Source organism: Dicentrarchus labrax, unplaced genomic scaffold (assembly GCF_905237075.1).
Source record: "Dicentrarchus labrax unplaced genomic scaffold, dlabrax2021, whole genome shotgun sequence".
Taxonomy (NCBI): domain Eukaryota; kingdom Metazoa; phylum Chordata; class Actinopteri; family Moronidae; genus Dicentrarchus; species Dicentrarchus labrax.
The window spans coordinates 12198601-12215062 of NW_026136714.1; the positions used below are offsets into that span (position 1 = coordinate 12198601).

Here is a 16462-nt window from a genome sequence, read left to right on the forward strand (position 1 = left end):
GACCATTTGCCAGCTAGAGTCTGGATGTTATTCCTTCAGCTCCAACAGCTACATGCTGAAATACTTCCTGGTTTTAAGTCAGGTATTTCCCAGCAGTGCTGAGGAGGTTGTTTACCAAAGATAGCTTTAAATAGGCTCTTCACAAAATATATGTTGCACAAAATCAGCTGTTTACTGTGTGTTTACCTGAATAGTAGAGTGTTGTCTGTCTGCTTTGTCTGTCTGCCTCCTCCTCTGTCACTTTTTATTTTCCCCCTTGCACTCTCTCGCGCTCTGCTTCACTCAGTCCACACACACACACACACACACACACACACACTTCATACCTATTTTCACATCAGTCTCTATGGGGCCTTCAGCCATTAATTGTGTCCCAGACTGGGACCATAAAAAAATGTGGCTGGGAGTGCTGGGTGTATGCACGGGAGACGCAAGGCAAGGCTGGGCACAGCTCTCTCCAGAGGAGGAAGTCGCTCTCTCATATCGCTGCCCACATCCATCCTCAGAATGATTGTCTAAATTCACCGCTGAGTTTTCACCGTCCCTGAAGATGTTAGTCATTAGAACAAAATAGCTTGTTTCCTCAAGGTTTACCTCAGGATAACACAATCAGTACATGCACTATTAAGAAGCAACAGTAAAGACATTTCCCATTTCCTGAAAACCTTTCTTCTTTTCTCAATTTTTTACGGCTCTGTCATCGCTGCAATCAGGGATTTCATTGTCTTCTTACAACGTAAAAAGAATAAATGTTCTAAAAGATGACTTTTTTTTGGCAGTGTGTGTCCCTGAACAGCGCCGCTCTCTTTGTATCTCTACAATAGGACAATATCAAAAAAGACAACTTCATTGCTTTGTTTCACCCCTCTCTTTGCCCTTGATTCAAATTCTAATATTTTCCCTTCATCTGTCCTCTTTGGCCTGTGTTGCAATATTTCCCAGTTGTACAAGATTCACTTGGTTTACCATATTTATTTAATTGCCATTTCAGCTCTGTTTTATTATGTAACCGTTTCCTCCGTTTCAAAGGCTGCATTAATTGTGTGACTTATATTGATGTGTTTTTTTCATCAAGCCTTCCCGAGCACTGAAAAGAAAATTAAACCAAAACAAATGTGTTTGAAAACTGACTCACAACAAGCAATATGTTTATAATTTTGCTAGTTTAGTAGTTTGAATCTGCTGGAGTAAGAAGGATATGACTTTTCTTTTTTTTTAACTCATAATGTCCAATAATATGTCTCAATATATGAGGGAGCTTGTGTTAGTCGGCACTACAATATTAATCTCATGAATTGTTTTGTCTCCTCAGGTGACGTCGGAGCAGCTGGTGATGCTTTTGGAGCTTCTCCTCGAGGAAGAGGAGCTAAGCGTGGAAACGATGCAAGCTCTGCAGAGAACTTACAACCTGCGGGATCAAGACGCTGAGGTAGGACCACATACACACACACCTACACAAACACACACATGCTCAGATAAGTGAGCATATGCATCCAAGCTCCATAATCTCCTCCAATAATAAAAAGTAGAAGGTTTCCTCTCTCTTTCCATCCCAAGGCACACCGCTTAGTAATGTGTAGTAAATTCTGCTGTAATAGCAGCTCTCTTCTTTACAGCCACCATTACCGACTAAATCCCACAACTATTCGCTTCATGTTTTAGTACTGCACAAAGTTCCTTAATGGTACTATTAACAATGTTTGTGAGTGCGTGCAAGTGTGTTTCCTTGTCTGTGTTTGTGCTCTGCAGCTGTGTGTGTTGGCGGCTGAAGAGTTCTTTACTGTACAGCGCCGCCTCTCAGTACAGGAGCATGAGTGCGAAAACACAGCTGCGGCAGGGCCCATAAAGTGTCCACTCTAACCTCCATCGTTAACACATGGCTTGTCTTGAAGAGAAAAATTTGATACATATTTAGTATTTTACAAGTTCTTACTAATTATATGAGCTGTTTTGTTGGGGCAGTAATGTATATAATGGGGCTCAGATGTTCTGCTGTACATGGTCAGTTGAACGGTTATTGTATTGAATCCAGACATCTAAAGTTGCATCCAAGGACATTTTTATTGTTTAAGTTCCACTTCCACATAACAGGCCACTTCAAATCACAATAAAAATATTTCTGTGACTTTACCCACTTCTTGATTTTACTGTCTTGCATTTAATTTTAGTACTTGACCTTGTGGTCACACGCCGAGGCCACTTCGCGTTTGGCCTTGGGTCCAGCTTTAGGTTAAGGCCTCTTTAGTCAGACTTCCTGGCAGATGAAAGCAGATTCTCATCTGCAATTTCCAGGAAAAACTTTCAGTGTTCGCTAAAAATACACAGGGCCATTATGCACATAGTCATGCATGGAAGTGCGCACACACTCACACACTCTCCCTCTCATACACAAACATACACACCTGCACACACCTGTCTGAAGGCAATGGTCCTGTCCTAATGTTAGTAATCTCATTCAGAAGAGGTTAATCACCTACGTCTCTCCTTATAAATGTGGCCATTTATTCTCCTCCTTTCTTTCTCTCCCTTTCTGTTCCCCAGTCTGATTGTATTCGTCTTCTCACTCAGCTTTTCTTTGTCTGGTAATGCATCCTCTTCAGAAGGATTGATGATTGATCTGTTTAAAATTCTTGGACAAATATAAGCCTGAGTGCGGTTCAGCTTCTGTAGCCCCTCGCTATTTACCGTATAGGGAACAAGAGCTTGACTATGAAAGAATATTGGATTATAGAAATGATTCTTTTGGCTTCTGAAGAGTGGTTAGTAATACGTCGACTCAGAAGGCATCGATTGTTCACCCTAAAATGTATTATCCAAGCCCAAATCCATACAGATACAAATCTCCAGCAAGTATTCTGATTGTATACTATATTAATGTCAGACTTTCCTGATTTGCTGTTTTAATCAATTCTATTAATCAATTTAATAAGGTATTTTGTCATTACTAAAGCTTAATCTGATGACAAAAGCATGACATGCTGCTATATATTGCTCCACCACCTGTTAGTTGCCGAGCATGTCTCGCTCCAAGCAATCGAGAGAAGTTTATAATGTTACGCTGTGTAGTGAAAGTAGTAAAGAAGCTTGCCTCGGAGTTAAAGGTGCAGTGAAGACTGGTGAACGAGGTCACTGTTTGTGTGTGTGATTTGTGTGAGCATGTCCACGATAGCGAAAGGAAATATGTGGCTGACCACCAGTGTGCATGTGGCAGGACTGATTTCTGGATGGTGTGAGTGACCATGAATACATGTGTGAGTGCGTCTGTGAGCCGGAGCATGTGTTTGCATGTATGAGAGAGTGCATGACTTTTCCCATGAGCCTCATGTGACGTGAGATGCGGTGGGACTCTATGCTTGCGTGTGTGTGTATATGTGTGCATGTGCATGTGTGTAGTTTCGTGAGTACATTTCTGATTTTGCGAGAGCACACATGCACGCTTTTGCATGTCAAAGGCCATCTGTCGGTCAAGCACACAGAGCTCATTGTGTGTTTCAGGCCAGGTTAGGTTTACTCCTCCAGTGACTAGAGACTTCACTGGACCACATCAAGTCTGGTTGCACCAGCCACAACATGTGAAGCGGAGACAAGGAGACAACAAAAGAGGAAAGAGTTATTAAGAATAAACCAAAGAGTGTATGTGAAAAAAACAAGTTTCTTGTGTAGCCTTTCATCACAATGACAGTCTCAGTGGGCTTCACAGACTGGAAACAAAAACAGCTCCTGAAGTGAACAAGACAAACTCCCGCAAAAAACCTCTAATGGGAAAAAATGTAACTCCCTGAGAGGGATCACAGACAAGGGAATCCCCTTAGAGCCCTAATTGGTGCCACTGGACAAATGTCTAGGAAAACAACACAAGTACATAGTGTAATGGAGCACAGATGTAAGGTTGAAAGTAAAGCTGAAACAATTACTTTATTAATTGAATCTGGTTTTACTGGTTGCTTTATCCAAACTTTTTGTTTGTAGCCTTTTCTACTTCTAGAAAAGGTACAGGTGAACTATACATTCTGGCTGGTCTTTCTTATTGTGTGACTAGTTCTGTAGCGTTAGCAATATCTGTCTGGCTGGCTTTTGGAAGACTCATGCGCAATCAATGAGTGCAGGGGCAGAATGTGCGGAGGTAGATAGGTAGACAGGCAGGTTTATCTGTCAGCATGTAAAGAGAATTTTAACACATTTTACAAAGAATGCACTTTTGATTATATACAGTTAACAGTACATTTCCTCTCTTTGGCCAGAAAGTAAATATATAAGGCTGTGCTAGGGAAACACTGTCTGTCCTGTATAAGAGTCTGACTGAGAGTCTGAGATGTGTAAGTTTGTTTGTCACAGTAAGTGCGAGCCCACACGGAGTACATTAGTATCAGTTGTAGCGTTTGTGTATGTGTCGGAATCGGTGGTGGTAGTGGAGGGTGAAGGGAGGGACGGGGGTGCAGTAATAAATGAAGGAATGTCACTGTGTTATTGCATGTGCTGTCAGAGAGAGGGGCCCAGTCAGAGGAAACTGTTCAAAAAAAAAAAAAAAAAGAGGAGGGGGTAAAGAGAGGTGCACCAGGCAGCTGCTCTGCCCCAGGGCTCTCCCCAGGAATGTAACCCAGCACAGGGAACAGCTGCTGGGGCTACGCAGGCTAGAAGGGCAGGGCTGGCACCAGAGGGCACACATACTGTACACACTCATGCACACTCCCACATTCATGAACACACATATCCTTGTTCCCATGTGTGCAGAAGGTAGAAGAGCATGTTACACTTAGCCTACAGTATAACCTTTGCTTTTTGTCATGTCTGCTGTGGGGCTTTTGCAGCCTTCCAGAGTAAACAGAGGCAGATAATAAATGGGAAAAGGACGATTTAACATTTTGATGAAAGAGGAACTAGAAAGTACTTTTGAGACCAATTAAACTCATGTTTATTTTGCAGGTTGCAGAGGTAATGTAAGGATTTAGATTTGGCTGTTGTAAATGGAGCATGCCTCAGTTTCCATTCTAATGTTGCATAAACAGGTGGAGGGCAGCGCAACAAACAAAGCAAAAACTCCTATTAAGAGTGTGTGCACAGCACTCAGGTGGATCCATTTGGCCCCTTTCTAGTATACTATCTCAAAATGAATATCTGTACAAGCGCTGTAGAAATGCCTGAAGCTTGAGCTGTTGAAACAGAATCAATCACTAAAAAATCCCACGCTTGGTCACTAAACTCTCATCGGACTAGTTTATTATCATGAGTGTGTGGAGATAGTTATGGAGGAGATTGAAATACCCAGGAAAAAAAACAGCAGAGGCAAACTGTCAGGCTTTAAAGTAGTGACACTGCTTTAAAAGATTTTTCATGTGGATTTTTTTATCGTTCTTCTGTCTCTTTTATCATCCTCCTGTCCGTCTCCTCCACAAGAGTCTATCCATATACACGTGCACTGCGTGTCCACGCCTGCGCACATGCAGACACACGGGACCACATGCACGCTCATAGCAGATGATGAAGGATGATGGCTGAGGCAGGGACAGAGCCAGTCTCTGATGTCTCCTGTAACCGCGGCAACAGAGCTCCTATTGATCCTCTGGGAGAAAGGCCAGGCATTAGTTTTCACACACATACAGTAAAAACACACCTATACACACACATTGAGAACACACACAGGCACATAGTCAGAGAATTAAAAGGGAACTTTTGAACATGAACTTTACATTGACATGGTTTCCTTTTTAAAAACAAAGTTTATGTCTGTTAATCCTCCGACTCTGGATGAATCTGTTCATTGTCAGCGTGGCAGCTTTGTCTCTCAGCTTGTCAGATGAGCCGTTGTCTTTTGTTACTGGCATTGAGGGAGACCTTATCACATTATTGTGTGAGTGCACTGGCCAAAAGCTACAAATAAAACGTCTTCCACAAGGGCAACTTTTTGAAGAACTAATATATAAAAATTTAAAAATCTCTCAGCACTATTATTTTCACTTGTATGAACTGTGTTTGAGATGAATCCCTCTAACTTCTTATTGTTAGCTGGTAAAGCATTAATTTGTGAATGAATAACATAGACTCTGAAATTACAAAGACCAGTGACCTTATATAACAAAGGAGTGATACGTAAGTGCAATTATTTTAATTTAACTTTAGTTTAAAGCGGAAAAATTGTGGGATTTTATAAAATCTCTTTTAAAGGGCCAGTGTGTAACATTTAGGAGGATTTACTGGCAGAAATGAAATATAATACTCGTAACTATTTCTGTTAGTGTAGAGTTACCTTAAAATAAGAATTAAGTTTTTGTTACCTTACAATGAACCTTTTATATCTACAGATACCATGTGTCACCTTCCACGTTGAACCGCCATGTTTCAACACTAGCCCAGACAAACCAAATACTGGCTCTAGATTAGGCTGTAGGCAGTTGTTCCTTCTACACTTGGAAGGGGATGGTGAAGCGAGGGAGCTGCAATCTGCAACTACACCTGCACGGGTCCTGCTACTAGATGCTACTAAATCCTACACACTGGTGCTTTAATGCCTAATTCCTTAATATTTCTTTATTTGATTTTTAGCTTCTGTGTTGGTCTATATTGACAGCATTCAAGGCTCTTAAATAGATTTTCTACCTCAAGGTCAAAGTTAAAATAATTAAATTAATATTTGTTTTTCTGATTCCATTAAGTGTTGTTGTATTTCTTCCTCTGTTTTGGCTTCCAGGTCCGACATCGCTGGTGTGAGCTGGTGGTCAAACATGCGCACACTCAGGCGTACAGAGACGTGGAACACTTCCTGGTTCATGACCAAGTAAATACAACTGGAGAACATTTGTCCTGTATAATACAAGCTTCAAACTCTGATTCAGAGCAGCCTTTACATAAGAATAAACTAACTGACTGTGTATGTGTGTTCCAGGCCATGGGTGTGTATCTGTACGGGGAGCTGATGGTTCAGGAGGAGCCTGAGCAGCAGGCTCTGGCCTGTCGCTGCCTCTCATTGGTCCAGGAAGAAATGGACCAATCGGCACGCAGAGTGGTGGAGGAAATGGTCCTATGATGGTCCTACATTGGAGGTGAAGTCTCATTCTCAGTTTCTGGACTAAAGGAGAACTAAAATTTCCCATCTTGTTCTTTTTATTTCTTTCAACATCTCTACATATTAGTGAAGCTCTAGTTTCATCATAGCCTTACCTGCTCTCAGTGGGACTGACTAAATATGGTTGAAATTCCATCAACAGGTCTCCTAACAAGCTGAATCAGAAATGTAAATACATATATTTGTTTAGGTTTTCAGTTGTTTCATATTCGCAGTTGTTTGAAACTAAATGCCTCTTTGATCGTCTGTAAAATGTTACTTGAACCATCTGTGGAGAAAAGAACGTATGACAAAGCATTTCAGCACAATTTCTCAAATAAGTCTGAAATACAATCATAAAAGAAAGCTTTGTGTTGGATTGATCCTGATTACATCCGCAGCAGCATACAGTCCACACTTGAGTCACTTGGCTACCTATATTTCACATTCCTGTCTGAGCCCATTGAGTGTGTGTGTGTTTGTAGACTCAGAATGGGGCCTTTTCCGTGGTTTCACAGCAGCGCAATCAGGATGTGTTTGTCAGAGAAGGAATTCGGGAATGTGTTCCTCAAACAAACGAGAGAGGGAAGAGAGAGAGAGAGAAAGGGTCAGCGAACGTTTTCTGAGGAGCTCGGGACGGTCTCTGCCTGATGTAGGGTGATTTTTATACTGTTGACCCTAAAATTCCTCTTGTGTGTATATGTGTGTGTGTTGCTGTATGTGTATGCAGTACCACAACCATCAACCACTGAGCTTTTTGACGATTCAGAGCAGTGAGGGTTTTATTGATCGCATACTTAATGCAGGGAAGATACAAATTTATGGTTCAGACAGACAGAGAAGGGAGGAAATTAAAGAGCGGAAGGGAGGACTGGAGTGAAGACAGGTCTCTTTGAAGCTGCTGATCTTTTCATAGCAGTCCTGCTATTACTGATACTAACCTTTGAATAATGAGAGCTAGGCTATTAAATTCAACTACAGTAACCCAACTATTCTTCAAAGCTTTTAAATAACACAGTATTATACTGTGGATCAAACGCTATAGCTATAGTATTGTGAGATGACTAGTGACACTATTGTGTAAATCACGTTTAACTAAAATACTTCTAGCTTATGTTGTTTTATTTTTTCTAATTATGTCTCAAAAACACTCAAACCTGCTTCATTAGGCCTGCGTAGCTGTTTTTTAAATCAATTAGATTATGAAATGTCAAGAAATTATTTAAAAAATATTACACATTGCAATGTTAAACATAGCAAACAACCAACAATCCAAAAACCAAAGATATTCAATTTATAATGATGTAAAATAGAAAAGCAGCTAATCTCTCTCTCTCAGATTTCATTGACACAGTGGCGACATAAGCCAACAACCCCACAACTTTCGTCAGATTCTGCCTTTTCCAACTGAGCCATGCTCCCTTTAAACCAGTAAAATGATCACAGACAAAACAGAAATCTCTCATGTAAAATATGCAGAGTTGTTTTAATTTTGGCAGAAAATTGTATGTTCATGTAGAATCCCTCATTTATACTGTAGTAAAAAGCCATTTAAGAACTTTTAATTCGGCCAACTGTGTCTGACTTTACATGAATTTTAAGAACATTAGTTTGAACTTAGTTACCCTATAACTCAAGTTGTATTATGGTTGTACCATACAGGTTAGTAACAACATGGAGTTAAGATTCAACTCGAAATTCAAACCAGTCTTTCCCTATTGACTGTTGTCTTGGCAGAACAGAGTTAAAAAGAAGAGAGACTGAACATAGTGTCAAGTTTAGTGTGAAACTAACCAGTTACAACATAGCAGTTAGTATTGACTTAAACCTCAAACATAGCTATACGTAACACTTCTGCATTAAAATGTCTTTAAACAGTAGACCTATGTTTGCTGAGTTATGCACTTATTGCACGTACTTAACATTTATTATCCAAATGTTTCCAACAATGTTACGTACTTTTATTCAGGTAGTGGTGCGTTTCTCCGGCCGCCTGTTGATGGTGTTATATCCTCTTTGTGCATTTGGTTGTCTACCAGTCATTAATTGACTTTTTATCCAGTTTTAAGCCACATTTTTACCAAATACTTTTTAGATCTTGGTCGTTTTGAACTACATATTTTATACTGACTAGTCATCGGACATGTGGATCTTAAGTTATCAGATAAACAAGCTGGGCTAACATTAGCAGCAGCTCGCCTGGCAGGCCCTCCGATACGTCCTTTGTCCACCAAACAGCATCGGAGAAACGCTGATACCTCTGTGGATTATTTGGCCCCCTGGTAGAAACCTGACTGCAATGATGGCCATGGTGGTAAAACTCCCATGATCTCAAACTTCCCTCCTCTAGAGACCCCCTAGCGCCAGAAATGACAATTTGTATGTTTTCAGATCAAAGTCACAATTAGCTTCTGAAATTAGCCAGCTGTGTTATCATCTCGCATGCCCCCAGTTCAGCCAGTGTAAGGTCATACGAGGCGTCTGTGACCTTGGTCAACACAGGCCGCATCAGGAGCTGCTGCTAAATACTTGTCTCCATCAACCTGAGTGACTTATAGCACTAAATCCTTTTTTAGCCTGTGACCAAGCCACTACAAGACAGGCTTTTATCTTCAGACGCACACACACACACACACACACACACACACACACACACAGACAGAGAGAGAGTCAGCTTTATGCATTTGCACAGGATGTGAAAGGCTTTCTAGACAAGTGCTCGGCATCTGGCTCTGTCCTGATAAATCTCTCTGACACACACACACACACACACACTCAAACACATACAGCACACACATATGTAGCGCCTATCTGTCTGTGCCCGCAGATCTTTTGTCATCATCCTTCACTCCCTCACTACACCTCCCCGTGGAGCCTCACTACAAGTACAGGAGGGATGGAATAGAGCAGCAGAGACACCTTAAAAAAGAAGAAGAAAAGAAGCATTTAGAGATTAATATCCTAACTTTTACTGCTGCATCCCATTGGACTGAACCAAACAAGCCTCTGTAAACATCAATGGATCATGCTGGTCAACTGAGCTCAGGTCCAGATCTCTCTCCAATTAAAATGATGGATGAACCAACCTCCTCGCTGTTTTTTCATATTGCACTGTGGGGAGATTGATTCATGTTTTACTGCTCAGTTTGTGTTCCCCCGTAGTCTTTTCTTAAGTAGAGCAGTCCTCCCCTGTACCCTTTTACACCCTCACACACAGACCACAGTACAGTGGGATTAGGCTGAGGCGGGCTGAGAGGGTTTTAACTGAAAACAACATGTCTGTCATGAGGCGCGTTGTCAGCTCCGTTTTTTTAAACCTAAAAAGAACAACCCTTTAAAAGGAGAAGGGTGGTCTCTCCCTGTCATTTTTTTCCCCTTTTTCCCCTCCCTGCTTACTCCCTCGTTCTTTTCTTCCCCCGGTACATGCCTCTGGAATCCCTCTTGATCCGCTTAATGAGGGGCATATCGTCGGGTTAGCCAAGCGTGGCGAATGGGAGAGGAGGAGAGGGGTAACCAAGGAAATAGTATGTGAGGGAGAGAGGATCTACAGGTCTGGTCTTTCTTTCACTGCGCTCCGATGGCAGACGTAAGGCAGAAGGGAGAAAGAACAAAGAAAGTTAGAGGTTTTTTATTTCAGGGTGTTGCAGGTTAGCGATGGACTGGAGCTAGACTTGAGGATGTAGTTAGAAGAAGAAAAGAAAAAAAAGAGAGACAGAGAGAGAGGATCTTGTTCTTTCATGTCTGGGCTGTGAGGGTTCCTGGCGTGCTGATTTGTGACTTATGATAAAATCACATTGCCAGGGATTACCACACAGCCCTGACCCAGTCGGCTGCCATGGCAACCACAGCCACACACACACACACACACACACACACACACACACACACACACACACACACACACACACACACACACACACACACACACACACACACACACACACACACACACACACACACACACACACACACACACACACACACACACACACACTCTCTCTCATTCGTCCTGCAGAAACTTAAAACTAAGGAAGACATGATTAGCTAAGAGTGCGTTTGATTGTGTTTGAGGAGTTGATGATCTGGAAGTGCGAAGAAGAAAAAAGGATGATGAGGGAGCCAGAGGGTCTTGGATGTGAGTGTTTTGTAAGTGTGTGTGTACATGTCAGTCTGCCAGACAGGTTTTTTTTTTATTTTATCTTCTCTCCAGCCAGGCACAGAGCTTAGCTGATTGGTGAACAGTGATTGATTTCCTCTTTGTTCACAGTGGCTAAGTTCTGCACCTGAGGAGAGCATGACCCAGACAAGCAGACAAAGGAAGACAATGAATGGGTGCGAAAGAGAGAAAAGAAATCTTTTTAAGTTTTTACAGTGAAGTGCTGCGTGTGTTTGTGCTTTTGTGAGCACACAGTCAAGTTCAATTATCTAATGTGTGTTCATACATTTCAGTCACAGAACTCCTTCCCCTTTGTCCTCCGTTTTTCCGCTCCTCTTTCACCTTTTCCCCTCTTTCTCTTATCTCATTTCACTCTTCTCCTCCTTTTCTCCTTATCCTGCATTTTGCCTCCAGTTCAGTCTAAATACATCTTTTCCAGCCTCGCTTGCATGTCTATAAAACTTTCCATAGAGACCCTGTCACTCAGAAGAATTAAACACACAAGCCTCCTCAGAAATTTAAAACGCTGTGCAACATTACTAATGAGCGCCGTGCTACGCTCTCCTGCTTTGTCTGTCGTTCTTCCTCCCTTCTTTCATCTTCCTTCCTTGCTCTCTACTTCCACCCCTCTGCTTCTGTCTCCTTTTAGTTACGTAGTATAAAAGATAATCCTGGAGATGATGCCAGTCGCACGCTCTGTAGTTCTAGCGAAGGTGAGAGCCAAGTACCTCAGGAGAGACACTGTGCTTCCAGTACTAATGAGGCCTGGGGAGACCCAAACGCTGCTTAATGCTGCTGACAGATATTTCATCAATCCGGGAGCAGTGGCCACCATCATCACCCTCATCAGTTCCTCTTCACTATTCTCTCTTTCTTACAGCAGACACTCTGTGTGTCCCAAAGTCATACTACATACTAGTTCTATAAAATATGTGCTATATACATGTAGTTATAGTATACAGTTTTAAGTTAGTATACAAAAAAACCCCAACATACTTCTTTCATTGTATAGTAAGAGGGTTAGATTGTGTGAACACACTAAATACTGAAAGTCTGCTTAGAATCACAGCAGTGTGTAGTTTGGATTTAGGACACGCTGTCTTGCTTAGTGAGCATTTTAAAGGAATAGTTTGACATTTAGGGAAATATGCATATTCGCTTTTTTGTCAAGAGTTAGATGAGAAGATAATACCATGCTCATATCTGTATGTTCAAAACTGTATGTAGTATTGCCTGACTGGTGCCAGATTTTTCATTTAATACTAATTCCACACCCTTGATCACTTTTTTTTTTTTTTTTTGTGACCAAAATACTGAGCAGGACATTTTGAATTTAACTTGGCATTTTGATAATGGAATTTCCTGTTATTTATTGGTAGACATACACTGATAGTGATGTATTTGGTACAAGCTAATATCGTCCGATTTATCGGTCTAGCTCTAGCTACTGCAGCCGGTTAGCTCAGCCCAACAGCATCTCTATAGTTCATTAATTACTATGTCAGGTCCAAAAACCAGTGTAAAAATAACAAGTCAGGGTTTTACAGGGGGTCACGTGGGACGACGTTTTCAGCGACTTCTTGTTATGGCCCCTTCTCATGTACATTTTAATAAGAAAGCATATTTTAATTTGAACTTAATAGACATTTTGACATTAAATAGTAGGGTAATTAGTATCACTGGTAACACTTGTGTTTACCCCAAAAGGGCTGGTGTGAAAAAGGTCTGTGGTTCAGTTGAGATGCAGCAGGGAAACTCATTAAAAATGTTGACGAGGCTTGCAGCAAATCAGTGTTCAGAATCATCCTCTAAGCACTTAAAGTGGGTTTTAAACTTCAAATCGCTTTGGCAGTGAAAAGAGCCGTCCGTGCATTCCTGGCTGATATGCATTGATTTCTGATCTAATCTCAGCCTGTGGAAGTTAAGATATAGAGATCCATAAAGCAGACGGATTCTCACAGAACACATTTCCACACTGTGAAGAAAAACAAGACTGAAGCATCAAGAGATGGAAACAACTTGCAAAGATTTTAGCTTTCAGAGCTTGCCATCATTTAGAGATGTCGGTTTTACTTTACTGGGACAGTTTAGTGTTTCTACTGTGGATTTCCTGCACAATATAAGCTTCTAGTGTTTTGTCTCAGACATGAGAAACAAAAGGCTGTGATCCAGTTAAAACACCCACTAGAACTATAACTTGAAAAGCAGGAATTGTCATTTGGGTTACACCACACACTCTGTTTACAGTGTGTTAAGTATTACAGAGGGAGGGTTCCCAAATTAGTCAAGATAAGCTTTAAAGACATAAAAAAAAAACAATGCTAACTGCCAAGACAATGATCAATAAATCTGTCTCACATGTCCCAAGAAATATATTTGTTTTGGAACTGTTATACAACAGCCTCCATTTGCATCTTCTTAGCAAACAATTCCTGCTAAGTGCACTCATCAGCTAACACCCAAACTGTCAATAACTGCAACTGGACTACATGCAAAGAATAATGACTTTACAGTTTAAAATACTACACAGAAATACACAGTAACTTAATGTATAACCCTTTGCTACAACATGGGTGTAGTCCACTGTTAAACGAGGTAATTGTAATGCAAAGCTATACTGTTCTGGAACGATTGCTCCCTAATCAAAACAGTGACAGATGGCTGAAAATGTATTTTAGAACTTGTCAGTCTTTTTTTGGCAATCAGAATATGAGCCGTGAGGAGGTATTATAGCGCTCTATATTCACGGCGACAAAATGGCGACTAAACGAGGACAGATGTGTGAATTAGAAATGAGGGCCATGTGGAGCCTGCCATTTTTAGACCTATATTTAGGGCCTGTTAAAAGAGTAATGACCATCAAAGGCCTGTAAAAGAGAGGAATTGCCATCAGAGCGCGTATCTGAAAGGTGATTTATTACTCTCTAATGGGAGGGAAATGGCGCTCTGCACATCAAAGGACAGAGCAACATTGTATAAAGACGCAGAAAATAAACTTTTCGGCCCACGCCACCCACACCACCTTCTTTAAACACAACTAAACTTGACTGATTAACTTTTTAATGTTGAGCATATTTTAGGGAGCTGTTGCATTTCAAAGTTTATGTTGGCAATTTTCAGTAACGCAGTATGAATGCATGTTCCACACAGAAGGTGGTGGAATGTGATTTTGATGGATTTATAGTTACATTTTATGATCGGACTCCGATATAACAATCTCATAGCCCCTTTTTTATGCCAACAATGTACCAATAATTTTGGATTGCTCCCACAATCCAGAAGTGGTCTCGCTGACATCGCGGTGGAGAGGTTTCTACCATGTCAACCACACCTTTCACCAGCTAGTGAAATCCAACAATCTCAGTGGTTTAAATGAACCTACAGTGTTGTGGTTATTTGTGGGTTTGGTAAAGCGGAACGCTGCCTGACACGCCAGCCTGAGTTGGCATTGCTTTTTGCTTCATTACAGACGCTGCAAGGAGAAAAGGAAAGAATATGTTCTCATAGAGAGCCAGCACTTCATGAGGAAGAGAGATTTGGGCTTGGCTTCCTGTGCCTACTGAGCTGATAATCAGTCCTATAGAACCACTGGCTCAGTTCAGCAGGAACAGGAGTCCAGTCCACTCATCACCGAACCAGAACACACTGGCACTGGTCTCAACAAGCTTATCCTTCCCTTTTAACAGATTGCATACAAGAGCTGCTGCTCTATTGGACAACTGAGACTTTACAAGATTTCTTTTCAGGATCTGAAATCATCACTTACATGGTGGTACCACGGTTTTCACAAGGCATGTGTATTGTGTCCGATGAATTGCATTATTTCAAGAGAATACTTTATATGTCATTAATTTAAATTGAATTAATTGAATGTGTGTGTGTGTTTAACTTTTAGACTAAAAAAACAATAAAATTAGTAATTCAAAGATGCCACCTTGGATTTCAGGGAAATAGATTTTTCATTAGTGTCTGAAAATGCATTGACTAAACACATAATAGATCAATAGTTTACAGATAAAAAGATGAAAAAATTATTATAACTTCTATGTATTAGCATTTATATCGGCAGATTAATACAAGAAACCGCAGCAAAGATATGTTTGCAGTTCTTTTGTATCTGTCAGGTATACAGCAACAGTTCAGCCAGAGGATTGTAGACGTATACCCAATGCTCTGTAATGCTCCAATCTGTACGTATCTCTCTCTTCCAGGTTGCTGACTACAGACGGAGATGAAAGGAGTTTGGCACACGGGGTGTACCGGCTTTCAGCGCTCACCTCCTCTTCCTCTGTAGCAGAGAGGACGTTGCAGAATTGCCCGGCGGTGTGAACACCAGAAGGCTGTGCTCTTACGCTACAGCCAAGGCCAACTGGCAAGTTTTAGAGAAGTTCTGTTCATTCAAGTCTAAAGACCAGTGTGTGTGAACCAACAATGATACAAGCTGTTCCTAGAGAGATACAATGTTGTTAAACTACATTATTGCTGTGGTAAGCGGGAAAAATTACATCATGTCACAGATTTTGAAATGGTAGATAATGAGAAAAGAGACATATGTCATAGAGAAAAGACACTGCACCTTTATTCATGTTTAAGAGCTGAACCTGCTGTGTTTAAGTTAGTTTGTGTGTGGCTGTGTAGGTGTGAGTTCATGTCTGTTTAGTCTGAAGTCATGATCTGGCTCTTAAGAGTTTAGACTGGAAATACTCAGGTGAGTCATGTTTTTATACATAACAAATTACTTCACTCTGGCCTGTAACAACACTGGAAAATATACAACAGAGAACACTCGGGGCATTTCTATACGTGTAAACGATGGTTTTCTAACTGCTGTACAGACAAATCATTTTTCTACTGCATATAATTTTAAGTGAAAATCTTCATGTTAAAATAAAATGATGTTTTCTTAAAATACATGCATGACTTTTCTTTCATCTTATTCCATATCTGAAAGAGCCTGAACATCAGTAAGTGCCTCATGCTTGTTATACTGGTTTTATATGCAACTAGGTACAAGTATCACAGCCAGATTGTCATTTTATAGACATCTGTATTACAGAATTAAACATTGGCTGCGTAATGTATTCATTAAAAAAGAAAAAAAGTTGAGTGAAATCCAAGTATATTTTATGTTTACAAATCCAATGAAGAAAATTGGATGTTAAATGTCTGTATTAAACAAGGTTCCTGCACAAACAGCGTACAAATGTGTGACTATAATGTTCTCTGTGAGAGGTCGGACAGGTGTTTGTTGCATTAACTGCAATAAA

The 16462-nt window shown here is 40.8% G+C and overlaps 1 protein-coding gene across 2 annotated transcripts in view; it reads left to right on the forward strand.

Moving 5' to 3' along the window:
- Window positions 1-16108, forward strand: part of aopep (aminopeptidase O (putative)) — a 71836-nt gene extending 55728 nt beyond the window's left edge. For both annotated transcript variants that reach the window (XM_051422870.1, XM_051422871.1), the window contains 4 exons: window positions 1313-1429; window positions 6686-6772; window positions 6881-7037; window positions 15407-16108. In XM_051422870.1, coding sequence (XP_051278830.1) covers window positions 1313-1429; window positions 6686-6772; window positions 6881-7021 — 345 coding nt within the window. In that variant the 3' untranslated portion in view covers window positions 7022-7037; window positions 15407-16108. The remainder of the gene's footprint in view (window positions 1-1312; window positions 1430-6685; window positions 6773-6880; window positions 7038-15406) is intronic.
- The last annotated feature ends 354 nt before the right edge of the window (window positions 16109-16462 follow it).